This window comes from Syngnathoides biaculeatus, chromosome 12 (genome assembly GCF_019802595.1).
Source record: "Syngnathoides biaculeatus isolate LvHL_M chromosome 12, ASM1980259v1, whole genome shotgun sequence".
NCBI classification, from domain to species: Eukaryota; Metazoa; Chordata; class Actinopteri; order Syngnathiformes; family Syngnathidae; genus Syngnathoides; species Syngnathoides biaculeatus.
Window position 1 is genome coordinate 14,513,827 of NC_084651.1, and position 19,375 is coordinate 14,533,201.

The 19,375-nt window shown below is 41.3% G+C and overlaps 1 protein-coding gene across 2 annotated transcripts in view; it reads left to right on the forward strand.

Moving 5' to 3' along the window:
* LOC133509779 (collagen alpha-1(XIX) chain) overlaps window positions 1-19,375 on the forward strand; it is a 106,336-nt gene that overhangs the window by 15,545 nt on the left and 71,416 nt on the right. For both annotated transcript variants that reach the window (XM_061837128.1, XM_061837129.1), the window contains exons 10-16: window positions 3,292-3,336; window positions 4,421-4,465; window positions 15,356-15,400; window positions 16,689-16,724; window positions 18,772-18,801; window positions 18,916-18,942; window positions 19,261-19,314. In XM_061837128.1, the coding sequence (XP_061693112.1) occupies window positions 3,292-3,336; window positions 4,421-4,465; window positions 15,356-15,400; window positions 16,689-16,724; window positions 18,772-18,801; window positions 18,916-18,942; window positions 19,261-19,314 (282 nt within the window). The remainder of the gene's footprint in view (window positions 1-3,291; window positions 3,337-4,420; window positions 4,466-15,355; window positions 15,401-16,688; window positions 16,725-18,771; window positions 18,802-18,915; window positions 18,943-19,260; window positions 19,315-19,375) is intronic.

Genomic DNA, 19,375 nt, shown 5'->3' on the forward strand with positions numbered 1-19,375 from the left:
ACGACCACCTCGGGCGCTCTGTTTTGTCATTGCACCGCGGCAACACACACTGTGAACTGGCGCACTGCTTGTGTAAAAAGGCCTTCATCATCACTTCACATCGTAATTTGTTTGTTTACTTTTTTATAAACATGAAAAACTAGTATATTTTCTCTATGACTCATCATTTTACATTTGGAGCATTGTAGCTTATTTATTGAAGAACTGAAGCTGGTCTGTGCTGTTCGCCTGCTGTGATGACTCATTTGCAAATGAGCCCTCATATCCAGTAAAACTGGGCGGCATGGTGGTCCATCTGGTTAGGTCAGTGGCCTCACGGTTCCAAGGTTCATGCTTCAAATCCCGACCCCACCTGTGTTGAGTTTACATGTTCTCCCTGTGCCTGTGTGGGTTTTCTCTGGGCGCTCCGGTTTCCTCTCACATTTCCAAAACATGCATTAATTGAGACTGTTGTCTGTCTCCATGTGCCCTGCGATTGGCTGGCAACCAGTTCAGGGTATACACTGCTTCCTGCTTGAAGATAGCTGGGATAGGCTTCAGCACTCCCACGACCCTTTCGAGGATGACCAGCTCAGAAAATGGATGGATGGACGCATGGACATACAGTAAAACTGCACATTTCCGAGTGGCCTTTCGTTGTGGGTACAATCATGCTTATCAGCATCTTGATACGCCACTTCTGTGAGATGGATAGATTTTGTCAGCAATGGAGAAGTGGTCACGGATTTAAACTGATTCGTAAGAAAAAAATGGGGCTTTGGTGTCCCTACAAAAAGTCCTAAATCTTTGAGTTCAGGTCTTGAAAGATGAAAGCAAAAACAATCATTACCATTGTTTCTGATTGCCCTGCAATTAGCTGGCAACTAGTTCAGGGTGTACGCCGCCTACATCCTGAAAATAACTGGGATAGGCTCCAGCACTCCTGCGACCCTTGTGAGGATAAGCAGCTCAGAAAATCGATGGATTCATGTTTTCAGAGGGCAATATTACAAATTGCCCTCATTTCAAAATGCAGCACATCAGCCACTGTGGCCTGTTTTGCCGTCACTTTCTTTGATTGAAGGGCCCCTTTGGTATAGTGTGGACTGTATTTTTATCTTCAAAGCACCTACTTGGATAAGAATTGTCGCATTTTTCAAGTAGGTGTGATTGTATACTCAAGACTTGAATTCAGCATGCTTCTCACAAACATTATTTTTTTTCTACCATTACCGCTGCAAGTCTGTTTTTATGCTCTTGAGGTGTTGGCCTCCATTGTTAACACCTGAAATGTAATTTCAAGTTTTCAACCAATCAATACTTGGCACCATTTGTTTACTCACTGAAGGCCAAAACTTATAGAAAATCCTATTACTATCTTCAACACTAAATCAATGACGTTAAGGAATAACATTAGCGAGGCCTGCAGATACACAGCGCAGTTCTGATGGTGGCAAACGGGCTTTGTTGGCTGATAAACTACTGCGCACGGCACTGTAGGTGTATAACTGGTATGCATATTTTAGGGCTTTCATACTCTCAAACTGTTTAGATTCTGAGTTCTAATTATCTACTGTAAATATGTCACAATTTGATATTTGCAGCAATATATAATTGGGGATGCATTGTTCTTCCTACAAGTCAAAAGAACTCTATTTGATATCTTGGATCAGGCCTTTCTGTGTTTAGTTAGGATGTTCTCGTGAGTTTTTTTCCAAGTACTCTGACAAAGCCACGATATTGATTTCAGTTCAAGTGAGCGAGTAGAAAAAAGGCGGTTTTAGTGTACAGTCTTGTTGGAAACGTCAAGCTGTGACACAAATGATCCTCACGGTGCTTTTTCTTTTCCACAGCATGCAATTTTCAGTGCACCCCTATTAAAGATGATTCCTTTCACATTGATCCCAAAATTCCCCTGAGGGATCTGGTGACTTTTAATCTTTCCCGCTCTCTTTTAGAAGTACACATTCATAATACATGAAAAGAGGCTAACAGTGTCAAAAATCACCTCCACTGTATTAATGAGGTGAACTTGTGAAGCTTTTAATTACTGTTATAGAATCCCTTTTCTGTGTAAAGATGTTTAAAAAATGCCCAGAGTATACATATTAGCAATTTAGCACGACTTTGTAGGGATTAATCAAAGACATCTGAGCAATTTAGAGCATTTAAAAGATGTATAAAGAGAAGTGCGGTCCAGTAATTGTGACCTACACAGTAGACTTCTTGGGAAACTGTGTGGGGGATTACTGGCTGTGTTACTCTAACAGTAAGCACTATCCTGCATTACAGTGAGAGTTTGATGGAGGATTCTAATACACTGGAAAAGGATTAAACTGCAATGATTAATCCAAAATCCCCCAGGAAATTAAACAGATAAGTAGTGGGTTATAAGAATGGAGCTTACTTGAATAGAAATCCATTTTCCATGGCCTCGCACATAAACCCTGGTATTACTAGATTTACAGCTCCTGCATGTGTGCACAAAAGACAAAGTAAAAAAAAAAAAAAGAGGCATAATAGTGAAATTAAAACTTCCCCTTTTATAGTTGCCTTTGTGTACAGTGTGTCAATATTACAACTACGTTCTATAAGCTGTCCACTTAAAATTATGAAAAATATATTATAAATTATTACTATATTGGCCTCCACTCGAGAAGACAGTGCTACAATCAAAAGTGTGTATCGTCCACTGGAATGAATTCATTCATCAAAGAGACCAATATTCTTTGCAGACACCGAGGTGCCGCTAATTATCTTTACTATAACTGATGAACGTGTGTGTCATGGTAGATGACATTAGCACAAAACGCATTGCCACAAAAGCGGACAATGGATCTGGAAGGCGGTGGCTTACAGTGGAAGTTAAACAGAACGTGAAATTAACCCGTTGGAAAAAAACTGATGAAAATAAGATAATGTAATCCTCTGTGAAGGACAGTGCAATAATATTGTAGATGAGATACAGTTAAAAAAATAAAACTGTATTGTTTGTATCAAGTGTAAAAGTTACACGATGGATCTTATCATCAATATTGCACACATTAAAACACAGGAGGAGTAATAGCTAAATTATTGAATTCCTTGCAGACTACCTTACTCTGTTCTGTTCGATTTTATTCATAGCTTCTTCCAGCAACTTCTTTTTTTTTTTTTTTTTTGTCAAAAAATATGATGGATAATACTGGTACATTTCCTTCTGTTATCGGTTATTAGTAGGTAGTATCCAGACGTCGCACTGCTGAGTAACTAAGAAGTAACAGATGATCAAACTCACACTCAATGTCTAATTGTTCTGTGTGTCTGTTACAGGGAGACCCAGGTGAGGACTGCGCTCAAGGAATCCCGGGTCAGAAGGTAGCTACGATAAATTTTGCTCTTATACATTGAACAAAACAAGCAGAGACCCTGTCACAGGCATGTTTTAACTCTGGGTCCCCCTGTATTCCTACATGTCAAATAACCACCCTGCTTACTGACAAACAGTATTGAAAATGCACTGCAAGACCTGGAATGACAAACATTTTTTGTGCATACTGTATGTATGGTTCAAGGTACAGTAGATGTGTGATTGTGAGTGCAGTTGTTTGTCTCTATGCGTCCTGCGATTAGCTGGCAACCAGTTCAGGGTGTACCCCGCCTCCTGCCCGTTGACAGTTGGGATACGCTCCAGCCCACCTGCGGGCCCTGTGCGGAAATTAATGGATGGATGTGTTTTATGAACTATATGTAATATTTCAAAATAATGTCATTTGGTCTATTAATAGTATATTTTTCCCTTCCACAATGATTAAATTCGCCCACATTTTTCTAGGCTTCATTGATAGCTGCATTGTAAAAGTTTGTTGCAGGTAAATAAATACAATAAATGCCGTTTTGTCCTTGGATGCAACAGTCAGACTTTTTACAAGCGCACCATTTGAACATGAGGTTATAGGTTGTATCAATACTACTGCCAGAAGGTTTCATGACATTTCAGCCGCAGCTCAGAAATGAAAACTGAAGAGCATAAGGGAATATTTAGTCTCATGAGGTTATAGTTATGAACCGAAGAGTGTGATGAGAGCATATTAGCATGTCACTCAATTTTAAGCAATTGCCAGGGTGAAATTTAATCGGGTAATTCAGCTTTGTTTTCCAGCACTGCACAGAATGTATGTGCTTGGAACTCAGTTTTGCTTGGATGATTCAATTGGGATGTCACAACACAAGAAATACAATTACAGAAACAGGGATCCCAAATTGGGATTTGTAGTTTGAGTGGTTTGATTTGCGTCACGCTATGTGACCCTAAAAGTATTTTGCGCTTTTATACTACGTTTTCAATAATTTACTCCAATCATAATAAACAGGAAGTTACATAATAAAACTAAATGGCAGACCAAGGACTGAAATGCAAACTTTTCAAGGACCTTTACGCAATTACTCTTTGTCACTATAGGGAGAAGACGGATCAGAAGGACAGAAGGGGCTCAATGGGGAGAAAGTAAGTCCCGCGATCTTCAGCCGACATATACCGTCTATTCCATGCATGGCATATCAGCAAGATCTAGTATCCTCAGAGAATACATTCTTATAGGCTTTTCATTTTCTGTGGGGTGTCCTGGAGCATGCGGAGTAGAGCATAATTTACTGTGTGTCTGTTTTCTTGTGCCTGACATATTTGAAGTAGAGTGTGCTTTCGCCCTCGGTGTCCTTCTGCAGTCAAACTAATTGATATGTGTTCTGCCATGGGCTTGGCATACTAATGTGCTCAACTAATTTCTCAAATTACAGTATACCTCCACTATGTCAGTTCAGGTTAAACTTTATTACATGCTCACTAATTGAACCGCGGTGATTCGATCAATGTGTCGACTGTCAGCCATATGGTTGCTATGGTGCGTTCAGTTCTGTAAATGGCATCTTTTAAGATACGTGTGAGTTTATGAATTAGGTCCTTTTAGAAGTTGTTTTGGCCTAGATCAGGGGAGAGCAAGTTTCATTTGAGTATCCATAAGCATGTTTAATGACAAACCATTAGTTTGCCCACTGAGATGCAATATACTGTAGATGGAGGCTGTGCAGATGGTCACTTTATTGTGGGATGGCTACCACACTTGTAGTCATCAAAACATCTCCCTTTTGAGAAGAAAAACATTTGTCACAGGAATTCTCTTTAGTGCAGACACTAAAGAAACATGTTAAATTGGATTAAAAACTTGTGTTGTGGCAAGGTAAGGGTCGTTTCTACCTTGGGAAGCTGCCATGGAAACAAAAAATTGTTTTTTTTTGTATGAATAGCTCACACCATCCTTCAGTCATGCCAAAGGATTCTCGGTGCTCCAACTACAGTAGCTTTGTGTTATGTTTATGTTACATTTCTGCTTACCAGCAAGGTTTAAGTCATAGAAGATAAAAGTCAACAAATTATAGTTGTGCAGTAAGACATGTAATACGCAATTAAAGGGACTAATGCCAAACAAAAAAAATCTTAATTGGCAGTTTATGAGCGTGAGTTTACACACCAGCAGCACTCCAGCGTGCCACCCTCTCTCCACTAACCGCCTCGCATTGTTCACTTTATTCAAGAGACTGTAGCTCCTGGGAACTCAGAATTCATTTGCATATGAATGTCATTATCAAGTTTACTGAGGAGACCACCTAGCTGGAAACAGACTCCATCCGGTACAAAAGCAATACACTCAATTGCAGTCATTATCTCGCAAAATAAATTGAATGCGTGCGGGAACACGTGACCTTTCAAAATCACATGATGTCTTCATTCCTCACCTTTGGGGATTGTTAAAAAAAATAAAATAAAGGATAGTATGAGATTTTGGGTTTATTTCGGCTTCCACTGGGTCCTAGCTGATTGGATGTGAGCGGCACATCAACTGGAAATAGCATGTGATGACAAGTTGCAATTTCAGATGGAAACGAATAACTGTCGCTTTTGATGTTGTTTTGAAGACAACCGTGAGGCTAGAAAACAGCGATAGATTGATAATGGATGGATTTATTATTCAATTTACTACTCAATCGCATGAGAAATTATTTACAAAATTATGACCAGTACTTTGTATACACATTTGTGGCAACAGCATTAGGCTCTTACAAAGAAAATTTGGTCTTTTTTTGGCATTGTATCAATGTAACACATCCTCCTGAGAGATACAGTATTTGTAATCTATTTACTTCTTTTAGCTACATGAGACGCTCAGAATATAATAGAAAATGTTCAGATCGATGCAGAGGAGTTATTCTTCTGCGAATTACAGGCACACAAATAAGTAATACCTCAGTCTCAATCAAACAAGAAAGAGAATGTTTCATGGTGCTCTGGATTTCATTTGATTGTGCGGGTATCCAGTAAATGTTTTTAACCAAATTTCAAGCCCCCTGGTTAAAATAACGAATATGTTTTTGTGAAGTAAGAAAAAAAAAGCAGAAAATTGAACTTCTGTGTTAACCAGCTAATGGTCAGGTTGAACAGTGCTGGCTCCCTGCAGGAATAAATTTTATATGAGTGTTTTACAATTGATGTGATCTCTTCTTCTTTTCCGGTCATTTAGATGAATATGCAGGCAAGCCAAAAGAGGAAAGGACATTACATAACCTTAGCCCCCATCTAATCAGCAAGTGAAACCTATTTCCCAAATTGCTTTGTCGGTTATAAGTTGCGTCTCATTAGCTTCAACAAGGCTGCCTCCTCTCAATCAGTTAATCAATCACAATGATCACTTTGAAAAGGTTTAAGATGATTAAAAAGATGGTTAAGTTTTATTTGTAGTGACCTAATGATTTGAAATTGTGTTGTTGAAAAACCTATATGATATACTGTACAGTCTCTATTATAATGGTGATGTATAGTGGTTCCATTTGGCATAACTATGACGACCTGTCATCATACTGGATTTGATCTTTATCCTTTTGGTATGTTTGAAAAGAAGGGAAAAGACAAGCAAAAACGAGTATAGTCTTTAATAATAATTATTAAGAATCATATATGTTGTAATTCTAAATGATTTGAACATATTTAACACCATGGCCATCCATTATCTGCGTGATCTGTCCCTTTTACTGTGATGAGCTCATATTGCATTTTGAAAGCAAAGCGTTATTTAGAGCTCAACTAGACATCTGAGAAGCCAGAATCCTATGCATGATCATGTGAAACAGGATCATTTCCACAGATACATCCTATGGGAGTGATGGGGAATGTACGGCGTGTAATCCACCAACCGCTTCCATTTGTGTATACATCATGTTTGATGGAAGAGAGAAGTGTCAACGCAAGTGATTCTCTGGCCGTGATATTCATACTCAATAGCCTTTGATGTTTCGATCCCTGTGGCAAAGTAATGTCATTCATAGAGAGTAATAGACATGCTAATATGTAGTCCCCAGCACTCTTTGTGATTGGTTTCACAGCAGGGGTATGTGTGATGGTGTATCGCTGAGCAAATGGAAAGGCACAAAAGGCATTTCCTGCTGTAGCATCTCTGGCATTCATACGTTGGCACTCAAGTTATCTTATGTTGCTTTGAGATCCTGTTCCACATGCTTCACAGGGCCTGTCCTTTTGCGGGAACAATATTTCTCCACTGGAATGCTGGGAATACTCAAAACACCCCCCCCCCTTTAATTCAGCCTGTTTCCCAATACGCAAACCTTGGTTTGTTGACAATTAAAATGTATACAGTTGGAGAGATCTGGAACTATCCTACTGCTCGCCAGACAGGCCACTGACCCCAAGATAGTCCAGTTAGTAAAAGGTATAAGTAAACATAATTAGGCTGCATTTGTGCACCTCTACTTGTGTGGCTTTAGTTTTCCTGGGCTGGGGAGTTGCCAGATTGTCTTGCAGCCTCACTGCTACAGGGGTAACGAGACCCAGTAGTGTGTGTAATTAGCAGGCGAGTGTACACACAGCTCCCCACAGTGTTCTGACCTTGTGCTGCAGCACAATCATACAGACAGCAGCCCTCACTACCTCCTTCTTGACTTCATCCCACCATGTACAGACAGCAGAAGCCTACAGCTTGCAACAAAAGATAATAATGCAGCACACTCAGCCTCTCATGTCACTGCACGAGTGAAAGGCTTTGGTGGTCCCACAAAGGGGAAAAAAAGTTCATTCTTTTGAATCCTTTATGTTGTGTTGTTAAGAGTAAAAAATGCTGGGTGGATCAACTTTTTGTTCCAGTCCATCCAATTGCTATTCGAATGATCCCTAAGACAAATTCAAACTTGATACCACACTCAATCAAGCTTAGCACAGAGGGCTCTATTTTCGTGCCCAGTTTAAAGCACGTATGATGTGTGCCTTCCCTCCGCATGGAGGTGGGTTTGACCAGGTTTTCAAAATTTAGCAGAGAGGGCAAAGCAACGAGTCGTCTGCATCATTGTGAGAGTTAACAGAGGCAACTTCTTTCACAGCTAATCAAAGAAGAGCTTCTCATACACCCATGGCTGTGAATGTCAGTGTAAATGATTGTTTGTCTGTATGCCCTGCAATTGGCTGGCGACCAATTTAGGGTGTGCCCCACCCTCTCAAGTTATCTGAGATATGCACTAGTACACACAGATGGATGGATAATAATAGTGCATTCATTAAGGATGATAAATTGTCCATCGGTATGAATGTGAATAGCACAAGTAATGCCTATAGTATATATGCCCATCCAGTCCACGATGTTATCTTATTTTCCAAGCAGATAATTATTAAATTTGTCAAAGAATGGAAATTAATTAATGCTGTAGTGCCTGTTGAATAAAAGTCACTTATCACATCTAAGACATTTTTTCAAGCTATTACTATGTCCTGCATTATTCACAAACCACAATGCATTTGATTTGAATGAATGTACCATCGATCCGTTTTCCTCCACTTATCCATAAATTACTGTAGCTTCTATTACTAAGAAATCCAGGGTAAAATAAATACCGGTTTAAGCATTTGCAATTTTAGTAAATTACAAAGTGTGTAGGTTTGCTAGGCTTATATCCATCCATCCATCCATCCATTTTCTGTACTGTTATGTACGACTTATCCTCATGAGCGTCACAGTCGTGCTGGAGCTATCCCAGCTATCTACAGACTAGAGGCAAGGCCCGAAAATGCCTGGGATATGCCCCAGCATGCCTGCGACCCAAATAACGATAAGGAGTACAGAAACCAGATGAATGAATGGAGGTTTGTGGTACAAAAAAAAAAGGTTGAGCACCCATAGGGTACTCGAGTAGGTGATCCCATTAGGCAAATATGGAGATGCTGTTCTCAAGACAGCATAGCATAGCCGATGATCTAGATCTTATGTAATAAATACTTTTATGCATGTAGTATCTTAAAATGATTAAACATTGTTATTATGACAATATATCAGCAGGTTTTTATTTGTGAATTGTTTTAATTTGCTTTCAGCTCACAGATCTTTGAATAGAAATCATTGTCAGCCCCCAAAGTATTTTAGTACCAATAAGATAACGACTCATAAACAATACAAAAAACAAAGCATCCTGTTCACATTACCGTTCCTCCTAAATACAATAAGGAGAGGGGGGCTGCTCATTGTGGAAAGGGTGGGAAATTCCAATTAATCAAATTCCCTCCTGTAATAGACTGAATCTGGAGTTGTTTACATGCTTGTTATCAAATTTGAGCCTTGAACCCCAATGCTCTTTTATTTCTACCACATCCACTAATAACTTAACAAAGAAATTACCTGCAGGATGTCACATAACCACAGTTAAAGGGCTTAGTGTCATGATGCGAAGTCAGACGTTAGTTGGATTGGACCCAGGAGCAGACTGAGGTGGAGGGAGCAGATTTAGAAGGGGTTATTGCAGGTTGGTTTAGGGTAATGATAGTCAAGGTGACGTGTTGGCTCATCGGGACAAGGGCCCAGGTGGAGACCGGTTTAAGGAGAGACAAGTTTAATCTCGGATTGGTTCCTGAGGGATTGACAGAGTTTTAATGGAATTGAGATCGCACTGATGAGTTTGGTGGTGGGACATGAACCACTATAGCGAAGAGCATGTTTACAGGATTCTGTTTGGAGTGGGAGGTCATGGGAGTAGAGCAAAACCAACTAAACTACCTTGTAATCTGGAGTAGCGGATTTATTCAGATACTCCAGATGCTTAATTTTCCCCACAGACTAAGTTAGAGCAACCTTGACAGCCTTCCACACACACACTGGACCCGTCGGATATGCTCCCTTGCCAAAGGAACCGCCACTGTGTGCTCCTGGTCCTTCAACAAAGGAGGTTTGAAGCCAGAACATCCCATAAAGGGAGTCATACCTGTGGGAGAGCTGGTGTTGGAGTTGTGGGCATATTCACCCATGGGTGGAAGGTGCACTGCGAGGCAGGATGGTGAGCAGTGACGGGTTACAGGATTTAATTTGCCTGTTCTGTCTTGTGGTTGGGCTTGCGAGTGGTAGTCAGGAGAAAAACTGGCTGCTGTGCCCAGCACCTTACTGAAGTCTTTCCAGACATGGGAATAGAACTGAGGACCTCAGTCTGATACAATGTCAGCAGGAATGGCATGAATTATGAACATGTGGAGGAAAAGAAGGTTAGGATTCACAAAAACAGAGGAAAATTTGGGAAGCAATACGTAATGAACACACTTGGAGAACCAGTGTATAATTGTGAAGAAGAGGGTGCTATCTTCAGAAGGGGCTGGCCGGTGACAAAGTCCTGGGAGATGTGGGACCAAGGGGAGCCTGGATTCTGGGTGAGGCACAGTAGACCAGCTGGGAGAGGATGCAAAGTTTTACCTGAGGCCCAGAAGGAACAGGCTAGGAAAAACTCTCTGGAGCCCTTGGCTGTCATGATCCTGCCGCTTCAGCATGAGCTGTGCAGGTGCCCGCGTGGCTGCGCTGATTGGGAGGCGCACACCTGCTCCTCATGCGGGCTGATCATCCCCCGTATATATAGGACCCGGTGACGACTGGTCCTCCGCCAGTTCGTTGAGCTTTATGCCCCGTTCCAGCACCCTCGTACTCCTGACTGAACCTGTGTGTACCGACCTCCGTCCGTTCTCTGATCAACCTTGTAAGCCTGACTCCTTGACACTTCTGCCTGCATTGTTTCCCTGTGCACCGGACTGCCTGCTGGATCCCCGACCTCTGCGTACAATAAACGTGTCACTTCTTGAACTACCTTGCGTCTTCCGAGTTCCTGCATTTGGGTCCTACCTCTCGTTCAGATGGGACGTGACATTGGCTCAGCTGAAATGGAATGGTGCGAGTCATGCTGGGATGACAGGTGATCTTGGAGTGGTGGGCCCACTGAAGGATGTCCGAACATGCAGAATCTGGTACAACTAGCCTGTAAGGATGTCTGGAATGTCTTGGGAGACAGATGAGTCTTCTGAGCCTCTTGAATCCCTTGTCCAATCTTCCAAGTGGCTGTGCCAACAAAGCAAGAGGAAGGTAGCCTGGGTTCTGGTTCTGTTGGACTGTAGGGGGATAAATATGCGAGACTGCATCAGGCTTCCCATTGAACAAACCAGAGCAGATATAGAGGCTGGAATTGAAGTGACTGAAAAATAAAGCCCAGCGATCTTACCTGGGATCAAGCTGCTTGGCAGTACAGACATAAGCAAAGTTTTTATGTTCAGTCCATATAATAAACGTATCACATCGGAAGGGAGGTAGGACCCAAAGGCAGGAGTACACGGGAGACGCAGAGGTAATTCGGGAAAAACGTTTATTGTTCCAAGGTCGGGGATCCGACAGGCAGTCAGGTGGAGCAGCGGTAGTCAGGACGTCGGGTGTAGAGAGCAGGTCAGCGGACAGGCAGAGGTCGGTACACACGGGAATACGATCAGAGACACGGGAGTGCTGGAACAGGGCATGAACCGCAGCGATCTGGCCCCGAACCAGTCGTCCCCATGTTCCTATATACACCGGGGCCAATCAGCTAGGATGAGGCACAGGCATGTGCCTCCCAATCAGCGCGACCGCGCGGGCACCCGCGCAGCCAGGGCTGGACCGGTAGGATCATGACAAAAGGATGTTACAGTACCTTCCACCGATGCCTCTATTCCTTAAGGGCTCAGACAATGCCTAGCAGTTCCTGGTTCCCCACATCACAATTCTGCTCGGATGTAGGGCGATTGAAAAATAAAGGCACAGGGATAACATTTTTAGGAAACAAGGTCACATTGGAAGAGGACAGCACCTGCCCCCATGTCAGAGGCATCAACCTCCACCATGAACTGGTGTGAAGCATCAGGATGTAGCAGCATGGGCCACTGTTGAACAGTTCGTTGAGGTGTTTGAATTCTTGTAATGCACCAGGGGGCCAATGAAAAAGTGAGCTAGTGGAGGTGACACTTGTGAGAGGTATGGCAATTACCCTGTAGTCACAGTTGGAAAATTGATAGAACTTGGTGAAACCGAGGAAACATGAAAGCTCCTTGCAGGTGTAGGAAATGGGCTAGTTGACGACTGCTTGGCTCTTTGAAGGGTCTGGTTGTAACTGTCCTTTGGTGATATATATCCAAAGAATTGAACAGAGAATAGGTGGAATCAGCATTTTTCAGCCTTCATGAGAAGGCTGTTCGCAAGGAGCCATTGGAGAACTTGGTGGACATGGTGGCGATGTTCTTTGGGAGAGCAGGAGCAGATGAGTATGTCATCTAAATGGACAAAAATGTATTGCTTCAGCATATCATGGAGGATGTCATTGATGAATGTTTGAAAAAAGGCAGGATGTTTGGTCAATCCAAACAACATGAACAGGTATTAGAAGTGTCCAAGGGGGTATTGAAAGTTGTTCCCCATTCATATTCCTCTCTAATGTGGATGAGATTATATGAATTGCATAGAACCAACCTTGTCAAAATCTGTGTGTCGCAGAGGGTTTCAAAAGAATGGTCAATAATGGGCAGTTGCACATTGTTTTTTATCACGATGTCATGAAGGTCTCAGAAATCAATGCACAAGCGGACATTGGTATCTTTTCCACAAAGAAGAAGTCAGAAACCACGGGAGAAGAAGAATGTCTGATGTCTCCAGAAGCAAGCGATTTATGGATACAATTTCCATAGCCTCTTTTTGGAGATGGGAAAGATTAAAGAGATGGCTTGATGGAAGAAGGGCTCCCAGAAAGAGGCGAATGCTGCAATCATTGGGGAGGTGGCTCACCACGGCACTCTCAGGTGGTGGTGATCCCAGTCATCTGGCTTGAGAGTGCTTGTGGCAATGAAGTGACCAGGGTCTCCAGAATAGATGCATAATTGCTGAGTGAAGCGATGTTCCTCGGGGTCTAACCGGGTCCTGCCTAGTTGCTTCAGCTCCTCTGGTCTTGTGGGGGGTGAAGAGGAGGTAACAGGGAATTCAATGTGCGGCGAAGTCACGCTGGGTGGAGGGAAACTATCTGTCTTAGATCATGAGCTCTCTGAGGCAGTTATATAGTTAATGGCAAACTCGAGGGAGGTGGGTTCGTCCCCGGTCAGGAGCTCGTCCTTTAGTTGTTCAGATAAGCCCTTAAAAAATCCCCATCTATGTTGCAGTGTCCCACATGCTTTCACTTGCGAGTATCCGGAAATAGGATACTACGGAACTCAAACCTTGGGTGAGTGCTAGTCGGCACCAAGGGGCTTCCCAAACCTTAACAAGGTGATCAAAAAGTTTCCTGATTTCTGCCATAAATGAGTCAAGTGATCTGAGTACCGGGGAAGATTTATGCATAAGCGCAGGAGCCCATATAGCAGTTCTTCTGCGCAGGAGGTTGACAATGTATGCAGCCTTCGATCTGTCGGTTGGATAGCTCAGCAGTTCTAGGTTGAAAACTAACATGCTATTTCATCAAAATTGGCGACATGAACCTAGGTCCCCAGAGTATGGTTTGTGAGGAGGAATGTGAGTCTCTCTACGGGAGGCAGGGTTGATTGGAGGCTGCAGGCTCAGGAGGAATACTCACAGGAAGATTGCTGAGGTGGATCTGGTTAGAGAGGAGGGATACTTGGTGTATAAGGGCATTTAATGAGCCCATTATCTCACGGAGAGTTTCATCTTGTCTGCTGATATGAGTGTCCAGGCGGGCGAGCACAGTCCTCAATGCTTCTGCAGTTGCTTGGCCCATCATAGCCTAAGTATTTTGTCACGATGCCTTGGTGGCGTAGGTGGAGCAGTCGGAAAGATGGGTATGAGAGGAACACTGGAGACGAACACAATTGGTTGTGTACAGATGCGGGTCATTGGATCGTTACTTTCAAATTAATGACACCCCCCCCAAAAAAATGGAAGTACGAGAGTTGGCTGATAAGGCACAAATGCAAGTCAATACTCAGACGACTGCTTCCCGGAACTGACAGGCTTATATGCAGGCAGTGATGAATGCTGATTGAAGACAGGTGCGCAGCCAAGGTGATGCTGATTACTTTGGAGAGAGAGGAGATGGAGAGCGGCAAGGAGCAAAGTGCCACCAATGCTTCAAAAGGGGAATTGCAGGGTACACATCATGAAACCATAGTTTTTAATTTGAATTTGGATCTCGTGTTTTCTGACTTTTGATGTACAGCTGATGTGTATGTGGTAATGTAAAGAAATTCCCATTTTTAAAAATCATGTAAGGTGCTTTACATTTTGCTATCACAGCAACAATTCCTTTACACTTTTTTTTGTGTATCCTCGCTTCCCCCCGTCCCCAATTACACTGTTTAAGAAGAGGCTTTCAGGCAACAGAGAATACATAAGTCACATCTGTAGTGTAGCCACACTTGTGTGATAAGGGTATGCAATCATCTGTTGAGTATAATTCACGATAAATCGCCCTTTTAACACTTTATTAAACCATAACAAAAGATTGTTTTTGCAGCCCTTCTCAAACTACCCATTCCTTCCTTTCCTCCTACCTTCCTCTCTCCTAACTTAGTGAAGAGACTTTCATTAACTGGCCCAAATTTGACAGCCCTCACAAGCCTCGCTGACAATTTATCCTGTCAATAGGTGTCATGGCTCATCCATCAGCTATTGCTCTCCATCCAAGCTGTCGTTCTTAGTTCATGCCTGCAGGGCTTAACTTTGCTGGGTCCAATCCGCTGGGTCTATGTGTAAATGCAATTATAAAAACGTATCTTGGCAGGAATAAAATTGTATGTCACGTTTTAATCCTGATGTTTATTCACTTTTATAGTATTTCTGTTGACCATGAAACATGTTGTGTAATTTCAGGCAAAACTTTCCTTTTTCAAAGGCTTTCAGTTTTATCTGAACTGGGACAGTCCAGTTTTTTGTACATTTGGAAACGACCAATGTCATTTGGGATTAGCATCACAAAATTGGAATAGCCATTTTTTTTCTTAATTTAACTGCTCTAAACATACTAACGATACATGTAGGTGAAAATCATACACAGCATGTGTTTTTCTTCTCAGGGTTCAAGAGGTGATCCAGGACCGGTTGGTCCAAAGGGACAAAAAGTGAGTGACCAATACTTACAGAAACGATGTAGCATCAAAGTGATTTCCTCAGAATTTGTGTATTTGTCATGACTATGGTATTTATCACTTTGCATGGCCATCCACTTAATCTGTTATTGGGAATTGAAAACGACATCTTTTTGAGAATTGGTTAGCACTAATGAGATTCCAAGTAAAAGCTTGTTTGTTTTCCTGACGATTCTGCTTATTAATTTCGCTTCGGTCGCAAATCAGTGATAAAGTCGCACAGAAAAAGTGTATTTTGATTGTGGTAATTTTATTGCGTTCATCTGTATGCAGTACAATATAACGTGTGCCCGTTTTCAGCACATTTGCCTCTGTTGTCAATGTTGTTCCATGCATGTTCTTTGATTAGTTAGATCCTGTTTTCATTTATTTATCTTTTGTTTTCAAAAATTATTTCCTGACTTCTACTTCTATCTTTTGGGAGCACTCACCACACATGCAAAGGACAATGCCGTGTCTGCACACCTTAAAGTTATACTTGGGTTGGTGAGTTTCTTAAAACAGACACCTCCTACTAGAACCCGCTATCATACTTTAAGTTACTTTAATTGGGAGAGGTTGAACTTTTTTTTTATTTTTATTAATAAATCTCTGAAAAAGAGGCAGATTTGGAAGCAAGACGTAGTGATCAGCCTCTTGAATGGTCACAAGAAGTTTTCTTTTCAGATGTGAGATTCACCTTTTTATAACACGCATATATGAACTACAAGCACAATTTTATCGTTCATTCTTTCTGAGGTATTTTGAAGCACATTTGGACTTGCAAAAACCTCCAAAGTGGACAATGATGTATGAGAAGGAAACAAAGTGAGAGTCGAAAGCAGTAGCAAATAATTATTGTATTTTGTGCTGCTGTCGAAACTTTTTTCACAACCACCTCCATGTCAATGACACTATCGTAACCGTCTATTGTTAATCCAGCAAAGCTTTCACACTCTAAAGTACCACTTTATTTGTTTTAAGCTGTCACCTTTAATGACACGACCCAACCGGTTCTGTCTGACTGTGTAAAAGTCTTTTTGACAAGCTTTATCTCAACACACAGTAAATACCAGTCAACGAGATTTCTTATTGTGCATTTCTTGAGCTATTATTCCAATCGTATTCCATCTGACTTTACAGTTAGAGGACAGAGATTGTAGTTGAATCTTTAAAAGCGTAATGAGATTTTTTTTTGTAAACAGTAATGTCCCATATGCCATTGCCATGTTTAATTTAATTTGACGGAAATTTCATGAATTATTATTGTCTTGGTTCACAGGGTGATGTTGGTCTGCCTGGAGCGCCAGGGCTTCCAGTAAGTTTACAGTACATTAGTTCCATCTAAAAATGTTTTCTTTCCAAAATCTGAAACTTAAAAAACTTATTCGATGAATAGAGGCTTTTACAAATAAAATGGGATCAAATCCATATTTTCTTATATTTTCACTTCTTGTAGTTATGATGGCCAGGCGTTCCTATGCTATTGCTAGCGGGAAATTTCACAGTGGATGACTGGTCAGGACATCTGTCCCACAGTTCTGGGGACTCAGGTTCAAATCCCAGCCTTGCCTGTGTGGAATTTGTATGTACTTCTTGTCCCTTTGTGGCTTTTCTTCGGGTACTCTGGTTTCCTCCCACATCCCAAAAACATGCAGGGTAGATTAATTGAAGACCTTAAATTTCCCATAGGTATAAATTTGAGTCTGATTGGTCATTTGTTTATTTGTGCACTTTGATTTGCTGGCAACTATTTCAGGCGGTACCCCACCTCCCGCCCGAAGATAGCTAGGTAAGGCTCCAGGACCACCAGGACCCTAATGAGTTCAAGAGGATTGGATGATGAATGACTGAATGTACTCCACTTATTGCTCTGAGTTCTACCACTTGAGAATAAAAACACAAGAGGTCATTTCATAAATATGGTTGTTCACCACTAGATGAAGACAATTTAAGGTACTAATCAAAAGTTAGACGTACTTTCTCATTTGCAGCATCAACATGTTTGTACAAAGTTGTTGGTGCTGCACATTTCTCATAATTCTGACACATCTCTCTCAAATCTCACACATTTAATATTGAGTCCTAGAATGAACCTCACAATAGCTGTATTTTTTCATGTTTGTTTGATCTAAGTTCAAGTCATAATTCTTGAAAAGAGTAGTAGTTCTGTTTTGGATTGAAAACTTTCATATGTTCAATGGTTCTTTAATTTAGATAATATAGAATATTTAGCGAGTTAGTTGGGGCGTACCCACCAATTTGGGTTGCTGAGAAAAAATATCTCTTTGGCCCAAATCACTGTAATGCCACAAATGTAAAAGACAGTAATCTAAGGCCTCTGCCATTCATGGGTCCTGAAAATCCCTTTTGACTCTCCTGCTGGAGATTATTAGCACGTGTCCAATTTTAGAGCTCTTTTTCAGCCAAGTAACATGTTATATTTCTAATATCGAGCTAACTTGTGCTGAGGTTCTGTACGCTGGGTAGAGGACAGTCACACCAATGACAGTGCGAGGTTAAAAACTTGTAGTGTTTGCTGTAGAAAGTTTCAGAAAATGAAATAAATTGTACACTTCACATTCAGATTCTTAAAGGTCAGCTATGATAATAGATTTTACACTTTCAAAAACAGAATCAATATTGCTGGAGCAAAGTTGTATGCAGAGTATGCAAGCATAAAAAAAACAAAAGCAAGATGCACCGTTGTGCATACAGTATGTTGAATGGATTAATTGATTTATTACTAAAAAAAGCATTACAGGATGACATGGACTAAAGCTGTTACTGACTGTCTTAAAGCTTGTAGCCTCAAGTGTCTTTAAACTGTTAGTCATCTTGTTAGCTTTCCAACTTTGAACAAGGCCTCTGACGGATTCAGAGAACATGTGCTGCGAGCATTCATTTCTGCAGCTGTTTCCAAGAAAAGTCAACAGCTTTTGACTCTTGGTTCCCAATTGAAACATGACACCAATCCTTTGGCTTGTATTTGAAATCTGAGACATTCTGTTTGGCTTTGTGTCCATTTTGTGGCCCTGCTGAGGATGAACACCTGTCTTCTTTTTCCGGGTGGTGGGCATCAGGCTGTCTGGGGACTTGTAATAACCATGCTGCCACTTTTCTCTGTGTCATTGGAGGTTAACGCTAATTACCTTGTTACTAATTGTTTTGCCCTAGTATGACTTTGAACTTTTTATCATATACTGTATGTACCATTAAGACACCCTTATTAATCAACCAAAGGTGTTCCATTTTCACTTCCTTTAAGTGTAACAGCCACGTGTCCCAGTATTTTGTCATAGTGTATGAAAACGTTAGCTATCTAATCATATTGTGTTCCTTGTTTTGTTTTGTTTGACTGTTAGGCGGACAAAGAATGCTCCAAAGGAGATCAGGTAATTGGCTTTTTTATTCTGGAAACAGCAAAAACATGATGGTTTCAATTGAAAATGTTTATGTATTAATTGTTTTTTTCTGTCTCTCTGAACACATTATTTATTTATATTCAGGGTCTGCGTGGTGAGAAAGGAGAGAAGGTCAGTGATTAAATTTCACATACCTAATCAAACAAAAGATTCATACGCCGCACCAATCAAGTAATTGATTTTAATAGACAAATTGGATCCATGAAACATTTGCAAATAAGTTATACGTCAAGCAAGGATGGAAATGCTAAAATGTACTGTTGAAGTTTCTTCAAAACTAGTGCAGAAAGCTCTTTGTGTACACTGTATTTTCATGAAAAGCAACATTTCCACTACAAGTCCAATGGCCTCTAAATTGTCTTTCTGAACTCCTTTTTTGCAAGAGGCAATGTATGCTCTGATTCACTTCAATCCATGTTTTCTCCACAGGGATTGGATGGGGTGCCTGGCCAGCCAGGGGAAGCAGGCAAGGAGGGCACAAGGGTGAGTAAACACAAACAGTCCATCAGTAGTATGACCGGGCCCGTTCTGGAACAGATTTCTG